The 14,813-nt window shown below is 45.0% G+C and overlaps 1 protein-coding gene across 2 annotated transcripts in view; it reads right to left on the minus strand.

Annotated features, from left to right (window-relative positions):
* GYG1 (glycogenin 1) overlaps positions 1–14,813 on the minus strand; it is a 39,571-nt gene that overhangs the window by 8,509 nt on the left and 16,249 nt on the right. For both annotated transcript variants that reach the window (XM_016186003.2, XM_016186002.2), the window contains exon 5: positions 11,722–11,848. In XM_016186003.2, the coding sequence (XP_016041489.1) occupies positions 11,722–11,848 (127 nt within the window). The remainder of the gene's footprint in view (positions 1–11,721; positions 11,849–14,813) is intronic.

A 14,813-nucleotide genomic window follows, 5' to 3' on the forward strand; every position in this document is an offset into this window, starting at 1 on the left:
AATACTCTTGCCTTTAGGTTCATGATTAGTCAACAATTTGTTCTGCTTTATATCTTAAGTCTTTTTTCAGCCACCAGGTTCCAGATGCTACCATGATGCCAACTGGACTTCCCCGGGCAGATGACCCCACCAATGTGTCCTGGAGCCCCACCTCCCCAGAGCCCTGCCCCACTAGGGAAAGAGAGAGGCAGGCTCGGAGTATGGATCAACCTGTCAACACCCATGTTCAGCAGGGAAGCAATTACAGAAGCCAAACCTTCCACCGTCTGTACCCCATAATGACACTGGGTCCATATTCCCAGAGAGATAAAGAATAGGAAAGCTATCAAGTGAGGGGATTGGATATGGAGTTCTGGTGGTGGGAATTGTGTAGAACTGTACCTCCTTTAAAAAAATTTTTTTTATATTTATTTTCCTTTTTGTTGCCCTTGTTGTTTTTCATTGTTGTTGTCGTTGTTAGATAGGACAGAGAGAAATGGAGAGAGGAGGGGATGACAGAGAGGGGGAGAGAAAGATAGACACCTGCAGACCTGCTTCACCACTTATGAATCAACTCCTCTGCAGGTGGGGAGCAGCCAGGGGCTTGAATAGGGATCCTTTCACAGGTCCTTGCACTTTGTGCCACTTGCACTTAACCTACTGCGCTACCGCCTGACTCCCAACTGTACCCCTCTTATCCTATGGTCTTGTCAATATTTCCATTTTATAAATAAATAAATAATTTAAAAAAGAGAAAAAAAAGAAATTGAATTGCTCAATGGGGCTTCCAACTCAATAAGCAACTGTTTAGATGTGTGGCACTTTGCTTAGAGCCTGACCTTAAGACTTTCATCGGAATAAGATGAGTCATCAGTGTAGAAATTAAAAAAAAAAAAAATAGCTAAAGCAAGATAAAAGAAGGCAGGTCACCAGATAGTACTGACATTAGGAGTTATGGGAATCCCACTAAGGGAGGTTTTCAGAGGAAAAATAGTGGTAATAGCAACAGCTAACATATATTGAGTATTCAGACAAGTCAAGTACTGGGTAGTCTTTGTAGGCCTTTCTTCAACTGATCTCCAGAGTAACTTAAGTAAGAAAACCATGCCTTGAAGAAGTGAAATCACTTGTCTAGGGTCACTTGGCTGGTAAGTGTTGGTGCTGGGACTCCCATCCAGCTCGTGTGACACCTGTGCTGGGTTCTTAAACTACTACTCAGCCATTATTGCAAGACACTCCCAGAATTCTAAGAACATCTTCTGAGTGTACCATTTGTTATCTGTGGGTTAAGCCCTCTGTTTATGGATGGTGAAGATGAAAACTGAATAGCTATACCTAGGGGATGCTGCAAATAACAATCAAAAGTGCCTCACAGGAAAGGAGGTTACCAAGCCAGCAACCGAGAGCTGCCGGAGGGAAGTCTTCAGCAAGGGACAGTTTGCACAGAGTTAAGGGCAATGGGAAGAACAAGAATAGATGGTACTTCTTTGGACTATTGGTGTCCCAGCAGTGGATTCAGCTCCCCGCCAGCATCTCACTCTGTGGGCGAGGACTTAGAGCTGATGCAGAGGAAGGCTGCGGTGGCCTGTCCACTGTGGAAACCACAGCAATGGAGAGCTGCAGGTGGTGCCTGTACGGCTGGTCTCTGCCGGCGCAGGAGCGCACACCTCAGCCTCCGGTCCTGCCTGTGTGGCCCCAGGCAACTCGGGGGCCTCCAGGGCCTCCTTGGATCCCAGCTTCATGCTGGTTAGATACCTCATTGTCTTCCTCCAGCCTCTGGGCCTTCCTCTTGCATATCAATAGGGAATCTCTGGTGGGAACAGTTCAGATTTGCATTGCACCAGACTTGGTCCTGGCTCCACCTTCCCAAAGCCACGCCTCTGAGCATGTCTTTAATGCTCAGCCCTTGTTGCTCTCCTAGTCAGAGGGATTGCCTTCCTCAAAATCACCTTTGTACCCTAACAATGTGGACAGTCACATCCACCAGACAGTCCTTTAACTGACAGGGACGGCTTAATTTTTTTTTTTTGCCTCCAGAGATATTGGTGGGGGTTGGTACCTACTCTATAAATCTATTGCTCCTGGAGGCTATTTTTTCCCTTTTGTTGCCCTTGTTGTTATTACTGTTGTCAATAGGAAAGAGAGAAATCGATAGAGGAGGGAGAGAAAAAAGACACCTGCAGACCTGCTTCACCGCTTGTGAAGTGACCTCCCCTGCAGGTGGGGAGCCGGGGGGTTGGAACTGGGATCCTTAAGTTCCTTGTGCTTTGTGCCACGTGCACTTAACTCGCTGCACTACTGCCTGGCCCCTGAATGTCTTAGTTTTTTTTTTTTTTTAATATTTATTTTATTTATTTATTCCCTTTTGTTGCCCTTGTTTTATTGTTGTAGTTATTATTGTTGTTGTCGCTGTTGGATAGGACAGAGAGAAATGGAGAGAGGAGGGGAAGACAGAGGAGGAAGAGAAAGATAGACACCTGCAGACCTGCTTCACTGCCTGTGAAGCGACTCCCCAGCAGGTGGGGAGCCGGGGTTCGAACCGGGATCCTTATGCCGATCCTTGTGCTTTGCGCCACCTGCGCTTAACCCGCTGCGCTACAGCCCGACTTCCGAATGTCTTAGTTTTAAGAAAATCTCTGAATAAATACCAGATGATATTACTTATAGTTGGCCTATACGGAAATAAAGTAAAAGGAAAACAAGCCTTTCAACTCTGACTGCATAACTGAGATCACCAAAAAGAGGGACTAGGGAGCTGCAGTAGCCTCTAGTGAAGGGATGGGGTGCAGTGTGGTAAAAAGAAGTGTGAAACTGTACCCCCTAAGACACAGCCTTGATAACCAACACTACCTCTGTGCAACTTTTAAAAAAAAAAAGTTTATTCATTCTGTCAGTTGCATAAAGCTATCTGAAATTTTGTTGCTATTATAAATTCATTTTTTTAAAAAAAGATTTTATTTATTAATAAGAAAGCAGGAGGAGAGAGAGAAAGAACCAGACATTACTTTCATATATGTGCTGCTGGGGATTGAACTCAGGACCTCATGCTTGAGAATCCAACGCTTAATCCAATGCACCACCTCCCGGACCACAACTTTTTTTTTTTTTTTTTAAAGAAGGAAAAAGTCTTTGAGGCACCAGAGAGGTGGTGTGCTGCTAGAGTGCAGGACTTGCCAGCATGAATCCCAGGGTTTGATCCCTGATACCACATATGCTAGAGCAATGCTCTGGTATCTCTCTCTCTCTCTCTCTCTCTCTCTCATATTAAATCATTATCTAGAAAGAAACACCAAAAAAGAAAGTCTTAAGGGGCAGACAGCAACACACCTGACTGAGTGTACACACTCCCAGGTTTAAGGATTCAGGTTCAAGCACCCACTCCCCACCTGCAGTGGGGGGAAAGCTTCATAATCAGTTAACTTCATCTGCAGGTGTTTCTCTTTCTCTCTCCCACTCTCTTTCCCACTCTTCTCTCAAACTCTTTCTTTCCTATCAAATTAAAAAAATTTTTTTTAAGGAACCAAAGAAACTGTTTGAGGCAGACACACAACTCATCTGGGCTCCAAAGTGAGGGTGGAATGTCCCTTCTGCCTCAAGGTGCCTGGGTGTCACTACAAAAGGGTGGTGGGCAGGGCACAGAGATGAGAGGGATGATGGGAGAACATACGGTGTGACCGACAGCTTCCCAAATTTCAGCAACAAAACCAACACATCACAGAATGCATGTGAGGGGACTACTTGAGAACAGACTTGGGGGGGGGGCAGGTGGTGGCACACAAGGTTGAGCGCATATGTAACAGTGCGCAACGACCCGGGATTGAGCCTCCAATTCCCATCTGCAGGGGGAAAGCTTTGTGAGAGCAACAGACTAGGGCGAGGGCACTGAAGAGCAGAGCTGTGAGGACTCAGCTGTGAGGGCAGAGAGAGGCACAAAAGGTTCTGGGGCTGAAGATGCCTTTGGCTCAGGCTACAGAAACACTGTTTCTGTGCAGGAAGGGAATGGGAGCTCTGCTTTCACACGTTGTGGGAATCACTTTCATCATGGCAAACTTCCCACATGAGGAGGTGAAGACTGGTAGGAGGAAAACAAGCTCTTGATGAGAAGGGCTGGCCTAGATGAAGTCACTGGACAACGTGGTGCTGGCCAACTCAGTGCCCTGAGTGGATGGCGGTAGGGGAGGAAGGAGGGGTTGCTAGGTGGGAAAGAAACATGGGGTCTAGTAGCACATGGGAGGGAAGGAAGGCAGACTTGGTGGTTTTGTATAACACAGCATCCAGCAGGAGGATCTTCCTGGAAATCATGATTCTAGGGCTGCCCTGCCCTTGCTTCAACATACAGGATATTGTGAAGTCTAATCCTTAGCACCTTAGAAGACAGTTTGGGAGGCTCCTTACTAGATAAAACTATGCTCTAGCTGTACAAAAAGAACACTGCTTATTTACACAGCAGAGTGGCTTGCTAAATAAGCCTTTTTTTTTTTTTCCTTTCCTTAATGTATTAATGAGAATGAATGGGTAAAAAGAGAGAGGAGAACCAGAAAATTAACCTGGCACATGTGATGCTGTGGTTCAAACTTGGGACCGCATACTTGAAAGTCACACTCAATTAACTTTCACAATAAAACACATGGTATGCAAAAAAAAAAATGAGCAAAAGGTTTCAGACATTATAGTATTTTTTTTTTCCTTTCATCACCAGAGCTTCACTGCTTTAAGCTGACTTTTTTCAGATAGACAGACAGAATGGGCCAGGTGCTGGTGCAGCTGGTTAAGCGCACACATTATAGTGCTCAAGGACCTAGCTTCAAGCCCCTGGTCCCCACCTGCAGGGGGAAAGCTTCATGAGTGGTGAAACAAGACTGCATGTTTTTCTTTCTCTTTCCCTCTCTAGCTCCCCCTCCCCACAAATTTCTCTCTGTATCTAATAAATAAATAAAAGAATTAAAAAATTATTTAAAAAAGAGAGAGAGAGAGAAGGAAAGACCTCATAGCACAACTTACTCCTGAGGGCCAACCTGAAACTAGGTCATGCCTGCAGCGAAGCAAATGTACTATGCAGGAGAGTTATCTTGCTGAGCCTTCAAACATGATTTTTCTATCTAGAATTTCAATTAATCTAGTATGGGTTTCATGTAACTGTCTCAATCATGTAATCAATGTGCTCATATATGAAGATTCAAAATAACCTTAGCAAAACGAAATAAGTACAAGTCATATGTGGGTTTTTTTTTTTTTTTTTTTTGCTTAATAGAATATTTGAGCCTAAATGCAAATTGGTTATGCTCCTTACAGAAGAGCAATCCAAGGTATTTTGCTGGCTATTGCTCAACAATAATCAGGTACTAGTCAGAATGTATGTCACCTGGCTAAAAAAAAAATTGGCTAATGGATAAGAAGGGGAAATGATGTCAGATGATAAAGCTTGACTGACCTCAACCCAGAACAAGGATAACCAGAAGCTCTAGTGACACACTGCCTGACTTATCTGCGAAATGATCAGCCAGGAATAATAGTAATATTAATAATCACAATGCTAGTAACAACAAGAATAACAACTAGGGTACATGTCACAATTGTCTCTACGTTACTAAGAGTCATTCATTCTGACCCAGCAATAGGGATTTGTCTCAGCTTGCACACATCTCTTAAAATAAGTGTTCTAATTTTAACTTGATAGAATCTCAAAAAAGACATCCAGATCACAAGACACAGTTTGAACCCAAGCCAGTAATAATACCGCTTACGTTAGCCATCAAAGTAATCCCTGTGACCTGATGTTACCAAAAGATCAGATAGCAGTTTGAGAGATGCGGCCGATAACATATAGACAAGACTCTCTGTTTAGAACAGAAAGGAACACATTCATGATTGCACACAGGAAACTCATGCAATGTTCAGTTAGGAACTAAGAGTGATTCTCATTCTTGGCTTGATGTCTGGGACCTTCCTCCAAAGCCAGGTTTTTTTCTCTTCCTCAAGACTTCCTCCTATCCACTCACAATCCAAGTTCAGAATCCTGATACTGAAAGAAACCCTGCTATTTTCCAATCACTATGCTCGCTAGTTTTAGAAAAGTTATCTTATAAAGAAATATGTTTGTGGGGCTGTGCTCCTACTTGAGTGCACATGCTATAATGTGCAAGGACCTGGGTTCAAGCCCCCAGTCCCCGCCTGCAGAGGGAAAGCTTTGCAAGTGGTAAAGCAGAGCGGCAAGCGTCTCTCTGTCTCTCTCCCTATCACCCTCTTCCCTCTCAATTTCTGGCTGTCTCTATGCAATAAATAAATAAAGATAATTAAAAAAATACATTTGTGGGGGCCGGGTGTTGGCACTCCTAGTTGAGCGCACATATTACAATGTACAAGGACCTGGGTTTGAGCCCCCCAGCCCCCACCTGCAGGAGGAAAGCCTTGTGAGTTGTAAAGCAGGGCAGCAGGTGTCTCTCTTCCTCTCCACATCTCTATCTCCCCCTACCCTTTCAATTTCTGTTGTCTCTATGCAATAAAGATAATAAACAATTAATAAAAATACACTTGTGATTTTTTTTTTTTCAGAGCACTGCTTAGCTCTGGCTTATGTTGGTACAGGGGACTGAACCTGTTGGTACAGGGGACCTGGGAGCCTCAGGCATGAGAGTTTCTTAGCATAACCATTATGCTATCTACCCCCATCTCATCTGTGAATTTTTTGATAACTTTATTAGATTTATGTCAGCATTACACAAGAATTTTAGTGCTTAGTTTTTCTGTTTTATTGAATTATGGAAAATAGGACTTTGTTCTACAGAAGCTTTTCTTTTCTTTTTTTCTTTTTTGCCTCCAGGGTTATGGCTGATGCTTGGAGCCATACTAGGAATCCACTCCTGCTGGCCATTTTTTAAAAAAACTTATTTATATTCATGAGAATGATAGGAGGTACATGTGCTGCCGGGGATTGAACTTGGGACCTCATGGTTGAGGATCCAATGCTTTATCCATTGCGCCACCTCCCAGGATATTGGATAGGACAGAAATTGAGAGTGGAGAGGAGATAGAGTAGGAGGGGGTAAGACAGACACCTGCAGACCTGCTTCACTGCTTATGAAGCGACCCCCCTGCTGCTGGGGTGCCAGCACTAGAACTGGGATCCTTGCACTTTGAACTATGTGCTCTTAACCTAGTGTGTCACTGCCCAGCTGCTGCTTTTTAAAAAAAATTTACAGAACAATGTTTAAAAACATTATACTGATTAAGTGTTCTCTATCTAAAACAGAGGTAGTGGATATGTTCCATTCATGACTCATACCTATGATGAGTTTTATTTTTGTCAGGCCAGACTTTAATGGACATTTCATATAATAGTAGAGGTGATACTATTTTAGGTGATCCCAGGCTCTAAGATTCTGGGCATAAAATATAGAACTTGGCTATCTAGAGTTGGTAAGATAGTTGTGTCGTTGTCTTTACCAGTCTATTAAAGTTAGCTGCTCAGTTTTGACTTCCTATTAAATTTGAAAAATTCTGACTTCCTATTAAATTTGAAAAATTCTTTTGTTTAAAAAAGTATTTTTATTAAAATAATTAATGCTCTAGTTATTTACAAAGCTAGTACAGAGAGGTGTTCTATGCCATACACTCATTTCCCCTAAGAGTCATATCTACAGAATTATAGTGCAATATCAAACCCAGCTAAATGACAATGATAAAATGTGGATGTTGGAAGTCGGGCGGTAGCTCAGCAGGTTAAGCACACGTGGCACAAAGATCAAGGACCGGCTGAAGGATCCCAGTTTGAGCCCTGGGTTCCCCACTTGCAGGGGAGTCACTTCACAGGCGGTGAAGCAGGTCTGCAGGTGTCTCTCTTTCCCCCTCTGTCTTCTCCTCCCCTCTCCATTTCTCTCTGTCCTATCCAACAATGACAACATCAATAACAACAATAATAACTATAACAACAATAAAAAAACCAAGGGCAACAAAAGGGAAAATAAATAAATAAAAAAATGTGGCTGTTATTTTGTCATAGATATAGAGTCCTATAACCACGGAAAGCAAGGCACAGAACTATTCCATCCCTTTAGCAATGTCTCTCCTTCAACCCCCTGATAGCCAAAATCGATTCTAAATCCCACTCCCCCTAACCCCTGGAAACCACTAATCTGTTTTCCATCTCTGACTCTGGTAAGACATAGCCTTGACTCCTTCTTCCAGGAAGCCCAGGTTGCTCTAAATCACCACCCTATGCATTCTCAACCTGAGTCTAACCACAGGGCTTCCAATTCATACTGAAAACTCAGAAGCCCACAGAGCAGTTGGTGGACTAGCTGTGGCCTAAATGTTCAGGAGGGGCTACTTCATTTTCAAAGATTTAAGCCACAATTTACACTGACTTTAAGAGAAAGAGACAGAGAGAGAGAGAGAGAGAGAGAGAGAGAGAGAGAGAGACGGAATATAACTATCTGCCTTTTCAGCCCTCCTCAATTATAAGGAAGATGTCTCTGAAGATGAGTATCTGCAGGAAAAAGAAGAGCACTTTCTGACACTGGGAAGGGACAATGAGCTCTCTGATCTGGTTTCAATATTCCTAACTAGGTGGTGACAGTGTGGGACCAGGCCTGGCTGGAGCTCAGTCTCCAAGTGCCCTGCATACCCGCAGCTCCTGAGTGGCCACTGTGGGCTAACGTCGGGCTCAGGGATGGAGCTATTGCCAACTTCCCCAGTGCGTCATTACTCTGCAGTTGTGGCAAGAACCCAGGAATGATTCCAAAGTTAGTACTCGTTTGTTGAGCCAAGAAGAAGAATCCATCCCAACTATTTTGGTAATTTCAATTACTAGAACAGAGTTTCCCAGACATTCATTTAAGGGATACAAAAAAAAAAAAAAAAAAAGCACAAACCCAACCAACACAAAGATGATTGGGTTCCTGAGAAAGGGGGTCAAGGTTTAGGAAAGTAAATTCCTAGCTTCTTCTCACTTGAAGACTCCTAATTTCATTTGTTCTATTCTTGCCTTTGGGTTCCTGTTTATTGATTTAGATAGGGAGAAAGAGGTGAGAGAGGGAGTGAGAGGCGTGGCAGCACTGCTGCACCATCCACAGAGTTGCCCCTGGGGTTGTCCACAGGTGATGCCAGAGTCCAAGCCCAGGACTTTGGGTATGGGGAGGCGTGTTCTCTAGTGAATGAGCTCTATCCCAGACCCTAAGTCATGGATTTTTTAAATACTAGTTGACTCTGTTTGGGAGCTGAGACCCACCGACGTAAACTGAGTCAGGTCTCCCTAACACAGGCACCTCAGGTCCCGAGTTCACTATGTCCACACTGCGGCTGATTCTTTCTTCTCCCTTCTGTGCTTGCTCAACTGAATCAGGTCAATTAAATGAAGCAGCTGGCCCACTACACACATTAGGTTCTAGGGGATCCAGCTAGCACGATTTGTAGAACATTGTTCAAAGGGGCAGGGTTAGTTATGAGGTAATGAGTACTAAAGAGATCAGGCCCAGGCGTCTACGTAAGACTGACTGGCTTGGATTTCATGAGGCCAAGGACTGACAGGAACAAAAAAAAAAAAGAAGGAAAAAAGAAAACACTGCTGCTTCTATTTGTGCCTTTAGAGTTAATCCTGTTCTGTTTGTGTTAAGTGGCCCACAGCTGGTTTGCTTGAGAGTCTGCCTGCTTCATTCTAGAAAGGGAAGAGAACCAAAAGGCTATAGTATGTCTGAGACAAATGCCTAAAGGACAGCTCGGGAGGAAAGAACACAAGATACTTGGAATCCTTATCTGGAGGTGGGGGAGTCTGGGCAGAGTCTGTTCAGAAAAGAAAACAGTTGAGTCAGAAAAGGCCAGACATGCTTATCACTGGGGTCTAAGAATCCTGGGGGGCTTTGGACAGTAGAACAGGAGAGTCAGATTGTTTTCTGCTCACTTTGGGAATGCCCAGGCCTAGAAGCCAGGGGGAGAAAAGAGAGCCATACCCAGCTCAAAGGAGCTGCACCTCAGAACCTATCTGACAATTGGGCCTCTGTTCAAGAAAGCTGAGTCATCATCTCAGTTCATCTTGAGTGAGTCAGAGGTTAGAGAAGAGAGCCCCAGGGCTCCTGGTGAGAAAATGTGAATGCAGGAGCATGTCTGCCCCACAACCACCAAGCAATGTGTATATCTAAACTCCTCTCTCCTTAGGACAAACCTGGGAGTTGCCTTCTTTCCTTCTTTACATTATGGGAAACTGAGGCACAGAGTCTAAATCACAGAGGATTAATGCCCTGCCAGTCTGGCATCAGAGTTTACCTTTTCTTTTCTTTCTCTCTTTCTTTTTCTTTCTTTCTTTCTTTCTTTCTTTCTTTCTTTCTTTCTTTCTTTCTTTCTTTCTTTTTTCTTTCTTTTTTGCCTCCAGAGTTATCACTGGGGCTCAGTGCCTGCACTATAAATCCACTGCTCCTGGAGGCCATTTTTTGTGCTATTATTGTTACTGCTGTTGTCATTGTTGGATCAGACAGAGAGAAATTGAGAGAGGAGAGGAAGACAGAGAGGGTGAGAGAAAGATAAGACACCTGCAGACCTGCTTCACCATTTGTGAAGTGACCTCCCTGCTGGTGGGGAGCTGAGGACTTCACGACACATTTGCTTAACTCACTGCATTACCACCTGGCCCCCTCGGTTCATTCATTCTTTTCTTTCTTTCTTTCTTTCTTTCTTGCTTGCTTGCTTGCTTGCTTGCCTGCCTGCCTGCCTGCCTTCCTTCCTTCCTTCCTTCCTTCCTTCCTTCCTTCCTTCCTTCCTTCTTTCTTGCCACCAGTGTTATCACTGGGGCTCAGTGCCAAACTACAAATTCACTACTCCCAGTGAATTTTTCCCCCCTATTTTATTTGATAGGAGAGAAGGGAAGGGGAAATAGGAAACAGAAAAGGAGGAGAAAAAGAGAGACACCTCCAGACCTGCTTCACAGCTCATGAAGTTTCTCTGCTGCATATGGGGAGTGGGGATGCTTGAACCTGGGCCCTTATGCTTGGTAACATATGTGCTCAACCAGGACACTACCCAGCTACAGCCGACTCTTACCGTGACCCCAACACTCAAACAGCAAGGACAAACAACCTAGCTCACTGCGTGCTCACGGCGAGTGCCTGACTAAGCTCCCTTAATGCCAAGTAGCCTGTGGGGGACACTGAGGCAGAGAGGAGATTCAAAACTAGCCTGACTGCTACTGAACAAGTAGCTTAGACACCAGCCCTCCAGGAAGTGACCACTCCAGACTTCGAACTTAGGGAGTTCTGTTCCATCCCCTACCCCCAACCCCCACACTTGACCTTAGCACCCTACTGCTGGGGTGCTTTATTAAATTTCCACAGTAACCACAGAGGGAGCAGCAAACACCCTGCTCTGCAACCCAGCAAGTCAGACTGAGGCTGAAGTGGGCCAGCATGTGACTTATCAGTGGACTATGCACCCCGGGAACTGATGGGAACTTTCCTCCTATAAAGCAGCTAAGCGCTATCTAGGCTGCTACGTAAAGTGACCCAGAACACCGGAGACCGGGCTTTCTGTCTTCCAAGAGAATGATTTGCCCCAGTGTCCTCACCTGTCCAAGAGAATGATTTCTGTCTCAACAGGGATTTCTGTCTTCCAAGAGAATGATTTGCCCCAGTGTCCTGACCTGTTTGTTAGCACCTTCACAATAATAACAAGCCCCTCCCGCCACCCCGCCACACCAAATATTTTCAGCCCCAGTTCCTGGCCCTCACCATCCCCAAGAATTAGACCACGTGCACTTACGCTTTGAAGGCTGGGAGGTAGGAGTATATACAAATGCTGCTTAGGTTATAAATAAATGGCAGGTGTTTTCTGATATCTGTGGTTGCCCAGCTGCTAAAGAACGTGTTCAGTAAACCCTGGTCCCCACCTGTAAGAGAAAAAAGAGAGAGAGAGAGAGAGGAAGAAAGAAGTATAGTCACAGACTTGAAGGATTATTTAATACTTGTTAAGAACAGATGCAACTAAACCTTGAGAAGAGAAATCCTAATTGCATTTTTAATAAATTCCATGTTCAACCAAGCACATTTTAAGGGAGTGGTCATTTCCCCAAGTTCACCTGTTGACACAGCCAGTGGTTTCTCAGCAGCTGTCGTGTGCCACAACCTGCACCGGGCACTGGAGAGTCAACCTCAGTGTCCACTTAGCAAGAGCAGGCGGAGAGAAGGGGCAGGTGGTGCCCCAGGCAGAGCAAACTGTCCCAGGTGGGCAGGACCCGGCCGCTGAGGAGGGGAGGAGGCCTGAGCTGTGGGCTGCAGGATGGGGAGGGGGTGGTCGGGTACCAGGTGAGTCCCAGAAGGGCAGGTCTAGCCCTTGGGGTTTAGACTTTATGGCCAGTGACAGACATCAGCCTTTATGTTCAGAGAAGGGCAATGGAACAGAAAAAGAAAGTAAAAGTGGCCTGGGGAGACAGCATAACGGCGCTGAAAATGAAGACTGACTGTTATGCTTCAGGCTCTGAGTTCCCAGGTTCAATCCCCAGGACCAACAGAAGCCAGAGCTGAGCAGTGCTCTGGTGTGCCTCTCTTGCATCGACTCACATTCTATCTCACTCCCTTTCTCTCTGTATCTCTCTCACTGAATAAATCAATAAAATATTACAATAAAAAGGAAGGAAAGAAAAGCAAGAGAGGACATACTCAAATAAAGCAACCGCTTTGGGGGGGCCCAGCTGCTGACACTCTGATGGGGGTGAGGTCCTTCCCTCTATGTGCCTATTCCGACTGCTGGCCAGCCCCGGGCAGGCCCAGGCTACTACAGGCACCACGGCCAGCTCGCCCTGGTCATCATAATGCTCACCCTTCCCCTTGGCAAGTGGGGACTATGGTCATATATTCATAATAGCAACAAAAATCAAAACAGCTAAGTGTCTGGTTTAAATAAATACGTGCTCGTGTGTGTGCACACTATGCATGTGGGTGGTGCGTATATGGGCAAACACATATGAGACAAAGCAGGCAGGAAGAATCCTGCCTTTCCATTCTGCCACGCTGATGCACTGCAGTTCTCTCTACACAGAATGACTACTAGCTCCATGCTATCCAGTGAAGAAACCTGCTTTGCTGTATAGCAGAACCATCACATCTTGCCCTCAGAGGCCAGGGCAGTCACCCCTGGCCACAAAGCTCTGTTTTCTCGCATGTATTTTACCTAGAAATACCATCAGTCGCTGTGCCCTGTGCCACTGAGAAGCTCTGGAGCAAGGGGAATCAAGCAAGGAGTGAGAAGGCGGGGAAGTGGACTTGTGTGCGAGTGGTTCCCAGCCAATTGTCAAAGCTCTGAATGCTCACCAAGGCCCTTATCCCAAGTGTGTGTGAGTGTGGGGGGAGGGGTCAGGTACGAGTAGGAAACTTCTCTGCCCACCAATCTCATCTGGCAACATTTAGGGTGACCTTTAGGACCTTTAAGGGCTAAAAGGGTTAAAATAAGAATTCAATACCACCCGGAAGTCTGTGGCTTCTTAAGATAATGACCAGATTCAGCATTCTTTTTTTTTTTTAAATAAAAAAACAAGACAAAACATTTTGTTTTGAATAGCGACAGAGAAACTGAGAGACAAGGGGGAGATAAAGTGTGTGTGAGAGAGATACTTGTTACAGTGCTTCACTGCTGGTGAAGTTTTCCCTTTCAGGTGGAGACCAGGGGCTTGAACCTGGGCTCTTTTGCATTGTAACATGTTTGCTCTACTGGGTGCACCTCTAGATTCAGCATTCTATCCATCTTTTTCCCAGTGCCCAATTTCATGGCCCCAAGGTCAGACAAACCTGCACATGGAGTTAACAATAAACTCTCTTTGTAGGTTCTTAAATTAAATCACAATTCAAAGCAGGATGTAAATCTAAGCATGTCTGTGCTCCAACCACTATAAGAATGCTGTGTGCAGTGGCTGGCCCCAAGGCTTCTGTCTGGCCCATTCTGCTCAGGCTTCCCGAGGCCACATATTGATATATGTTCTGGCAGGCCCAGACACTTTTACTCGCAATCACCCCAAAACTGACAAACATGATTACAGGCCTGGATGGCAGCTGGAAGCCAGTGGGGTGTGGCAGCCAAGTGAGCTCATAGGAGAAAGGAAATGGGAGGAGGGACACGTGGCACCTACTTTGCAAACAGAAGGCAATATTGGAGTCTGGATCTTCCTTCTACCAGGCTGCCTGGGTGTGAGCTAATAACCATACAACTATTTGGAATCTTCTAGGTTATGAACCAGGCAGGAGCAGGCTGGCCAGCATCAGAAATGTGGTCGCCATGGACGCATCATAGCATTCATCAGAAGCTGTGCCTATAATTTCACAAGACAGAAGTGAGCTGGTGGTTGTGCACTGCCTTGCAGTACGTGTACCTTCTTGGGGCTCATGTAATTTGTGAGCTTTTCCAGAATTTTCTGCCATCTTGATGGCCTACTCACAGGTAAGGAGGGTGGTTAAGTTCTGGTTTAAACAGGAACCCTTGTGTCTCAACTATATTCCCTAGGAACAAACACATCACTCAAAGTCTTGTCTGAGGTTTCAGCAGCAGAGAGACTGCCTGGGAGTAGAAATGCAAAATGCCAAGCCCTGCTCAGAGGATCCACATGTTCAACCCTGGTGGTTTGTTTGCATATTAAAATTTGAGAAGCACTGGCATAGAGTCTTTAAGAGAATGACCCCTTGTTATTTGATCCTATCAGAGACTGTAACTTTCAAAAAACCATCATTTCTGTAGAAAAAAACCCATAAGAACTAGTAACAATTAGACACAGCTAGGATCATTAGGCATTCGAGCTAGGATAGTGGAGGAGATTGTTAAAGCTTTCAAATGGTTCAAAATCTAATTTTGAACTAAAGGGACAAAAG

The sequence above is a fragment of the Erinaceus europaeus genome, chromosome 9, assembly GCF_950295315.1.
Source record: "Erinaceus europaeus chromosome 9, mEriEur2.1, whole genome shotgun sequence".
Taxonomy (NCBI): Eukaryota; Metazoa; Chordata; class Mammalia; order Eulipotyphla; family Erinaceidae; genus Erinaceus; species Erinaceus europaeus.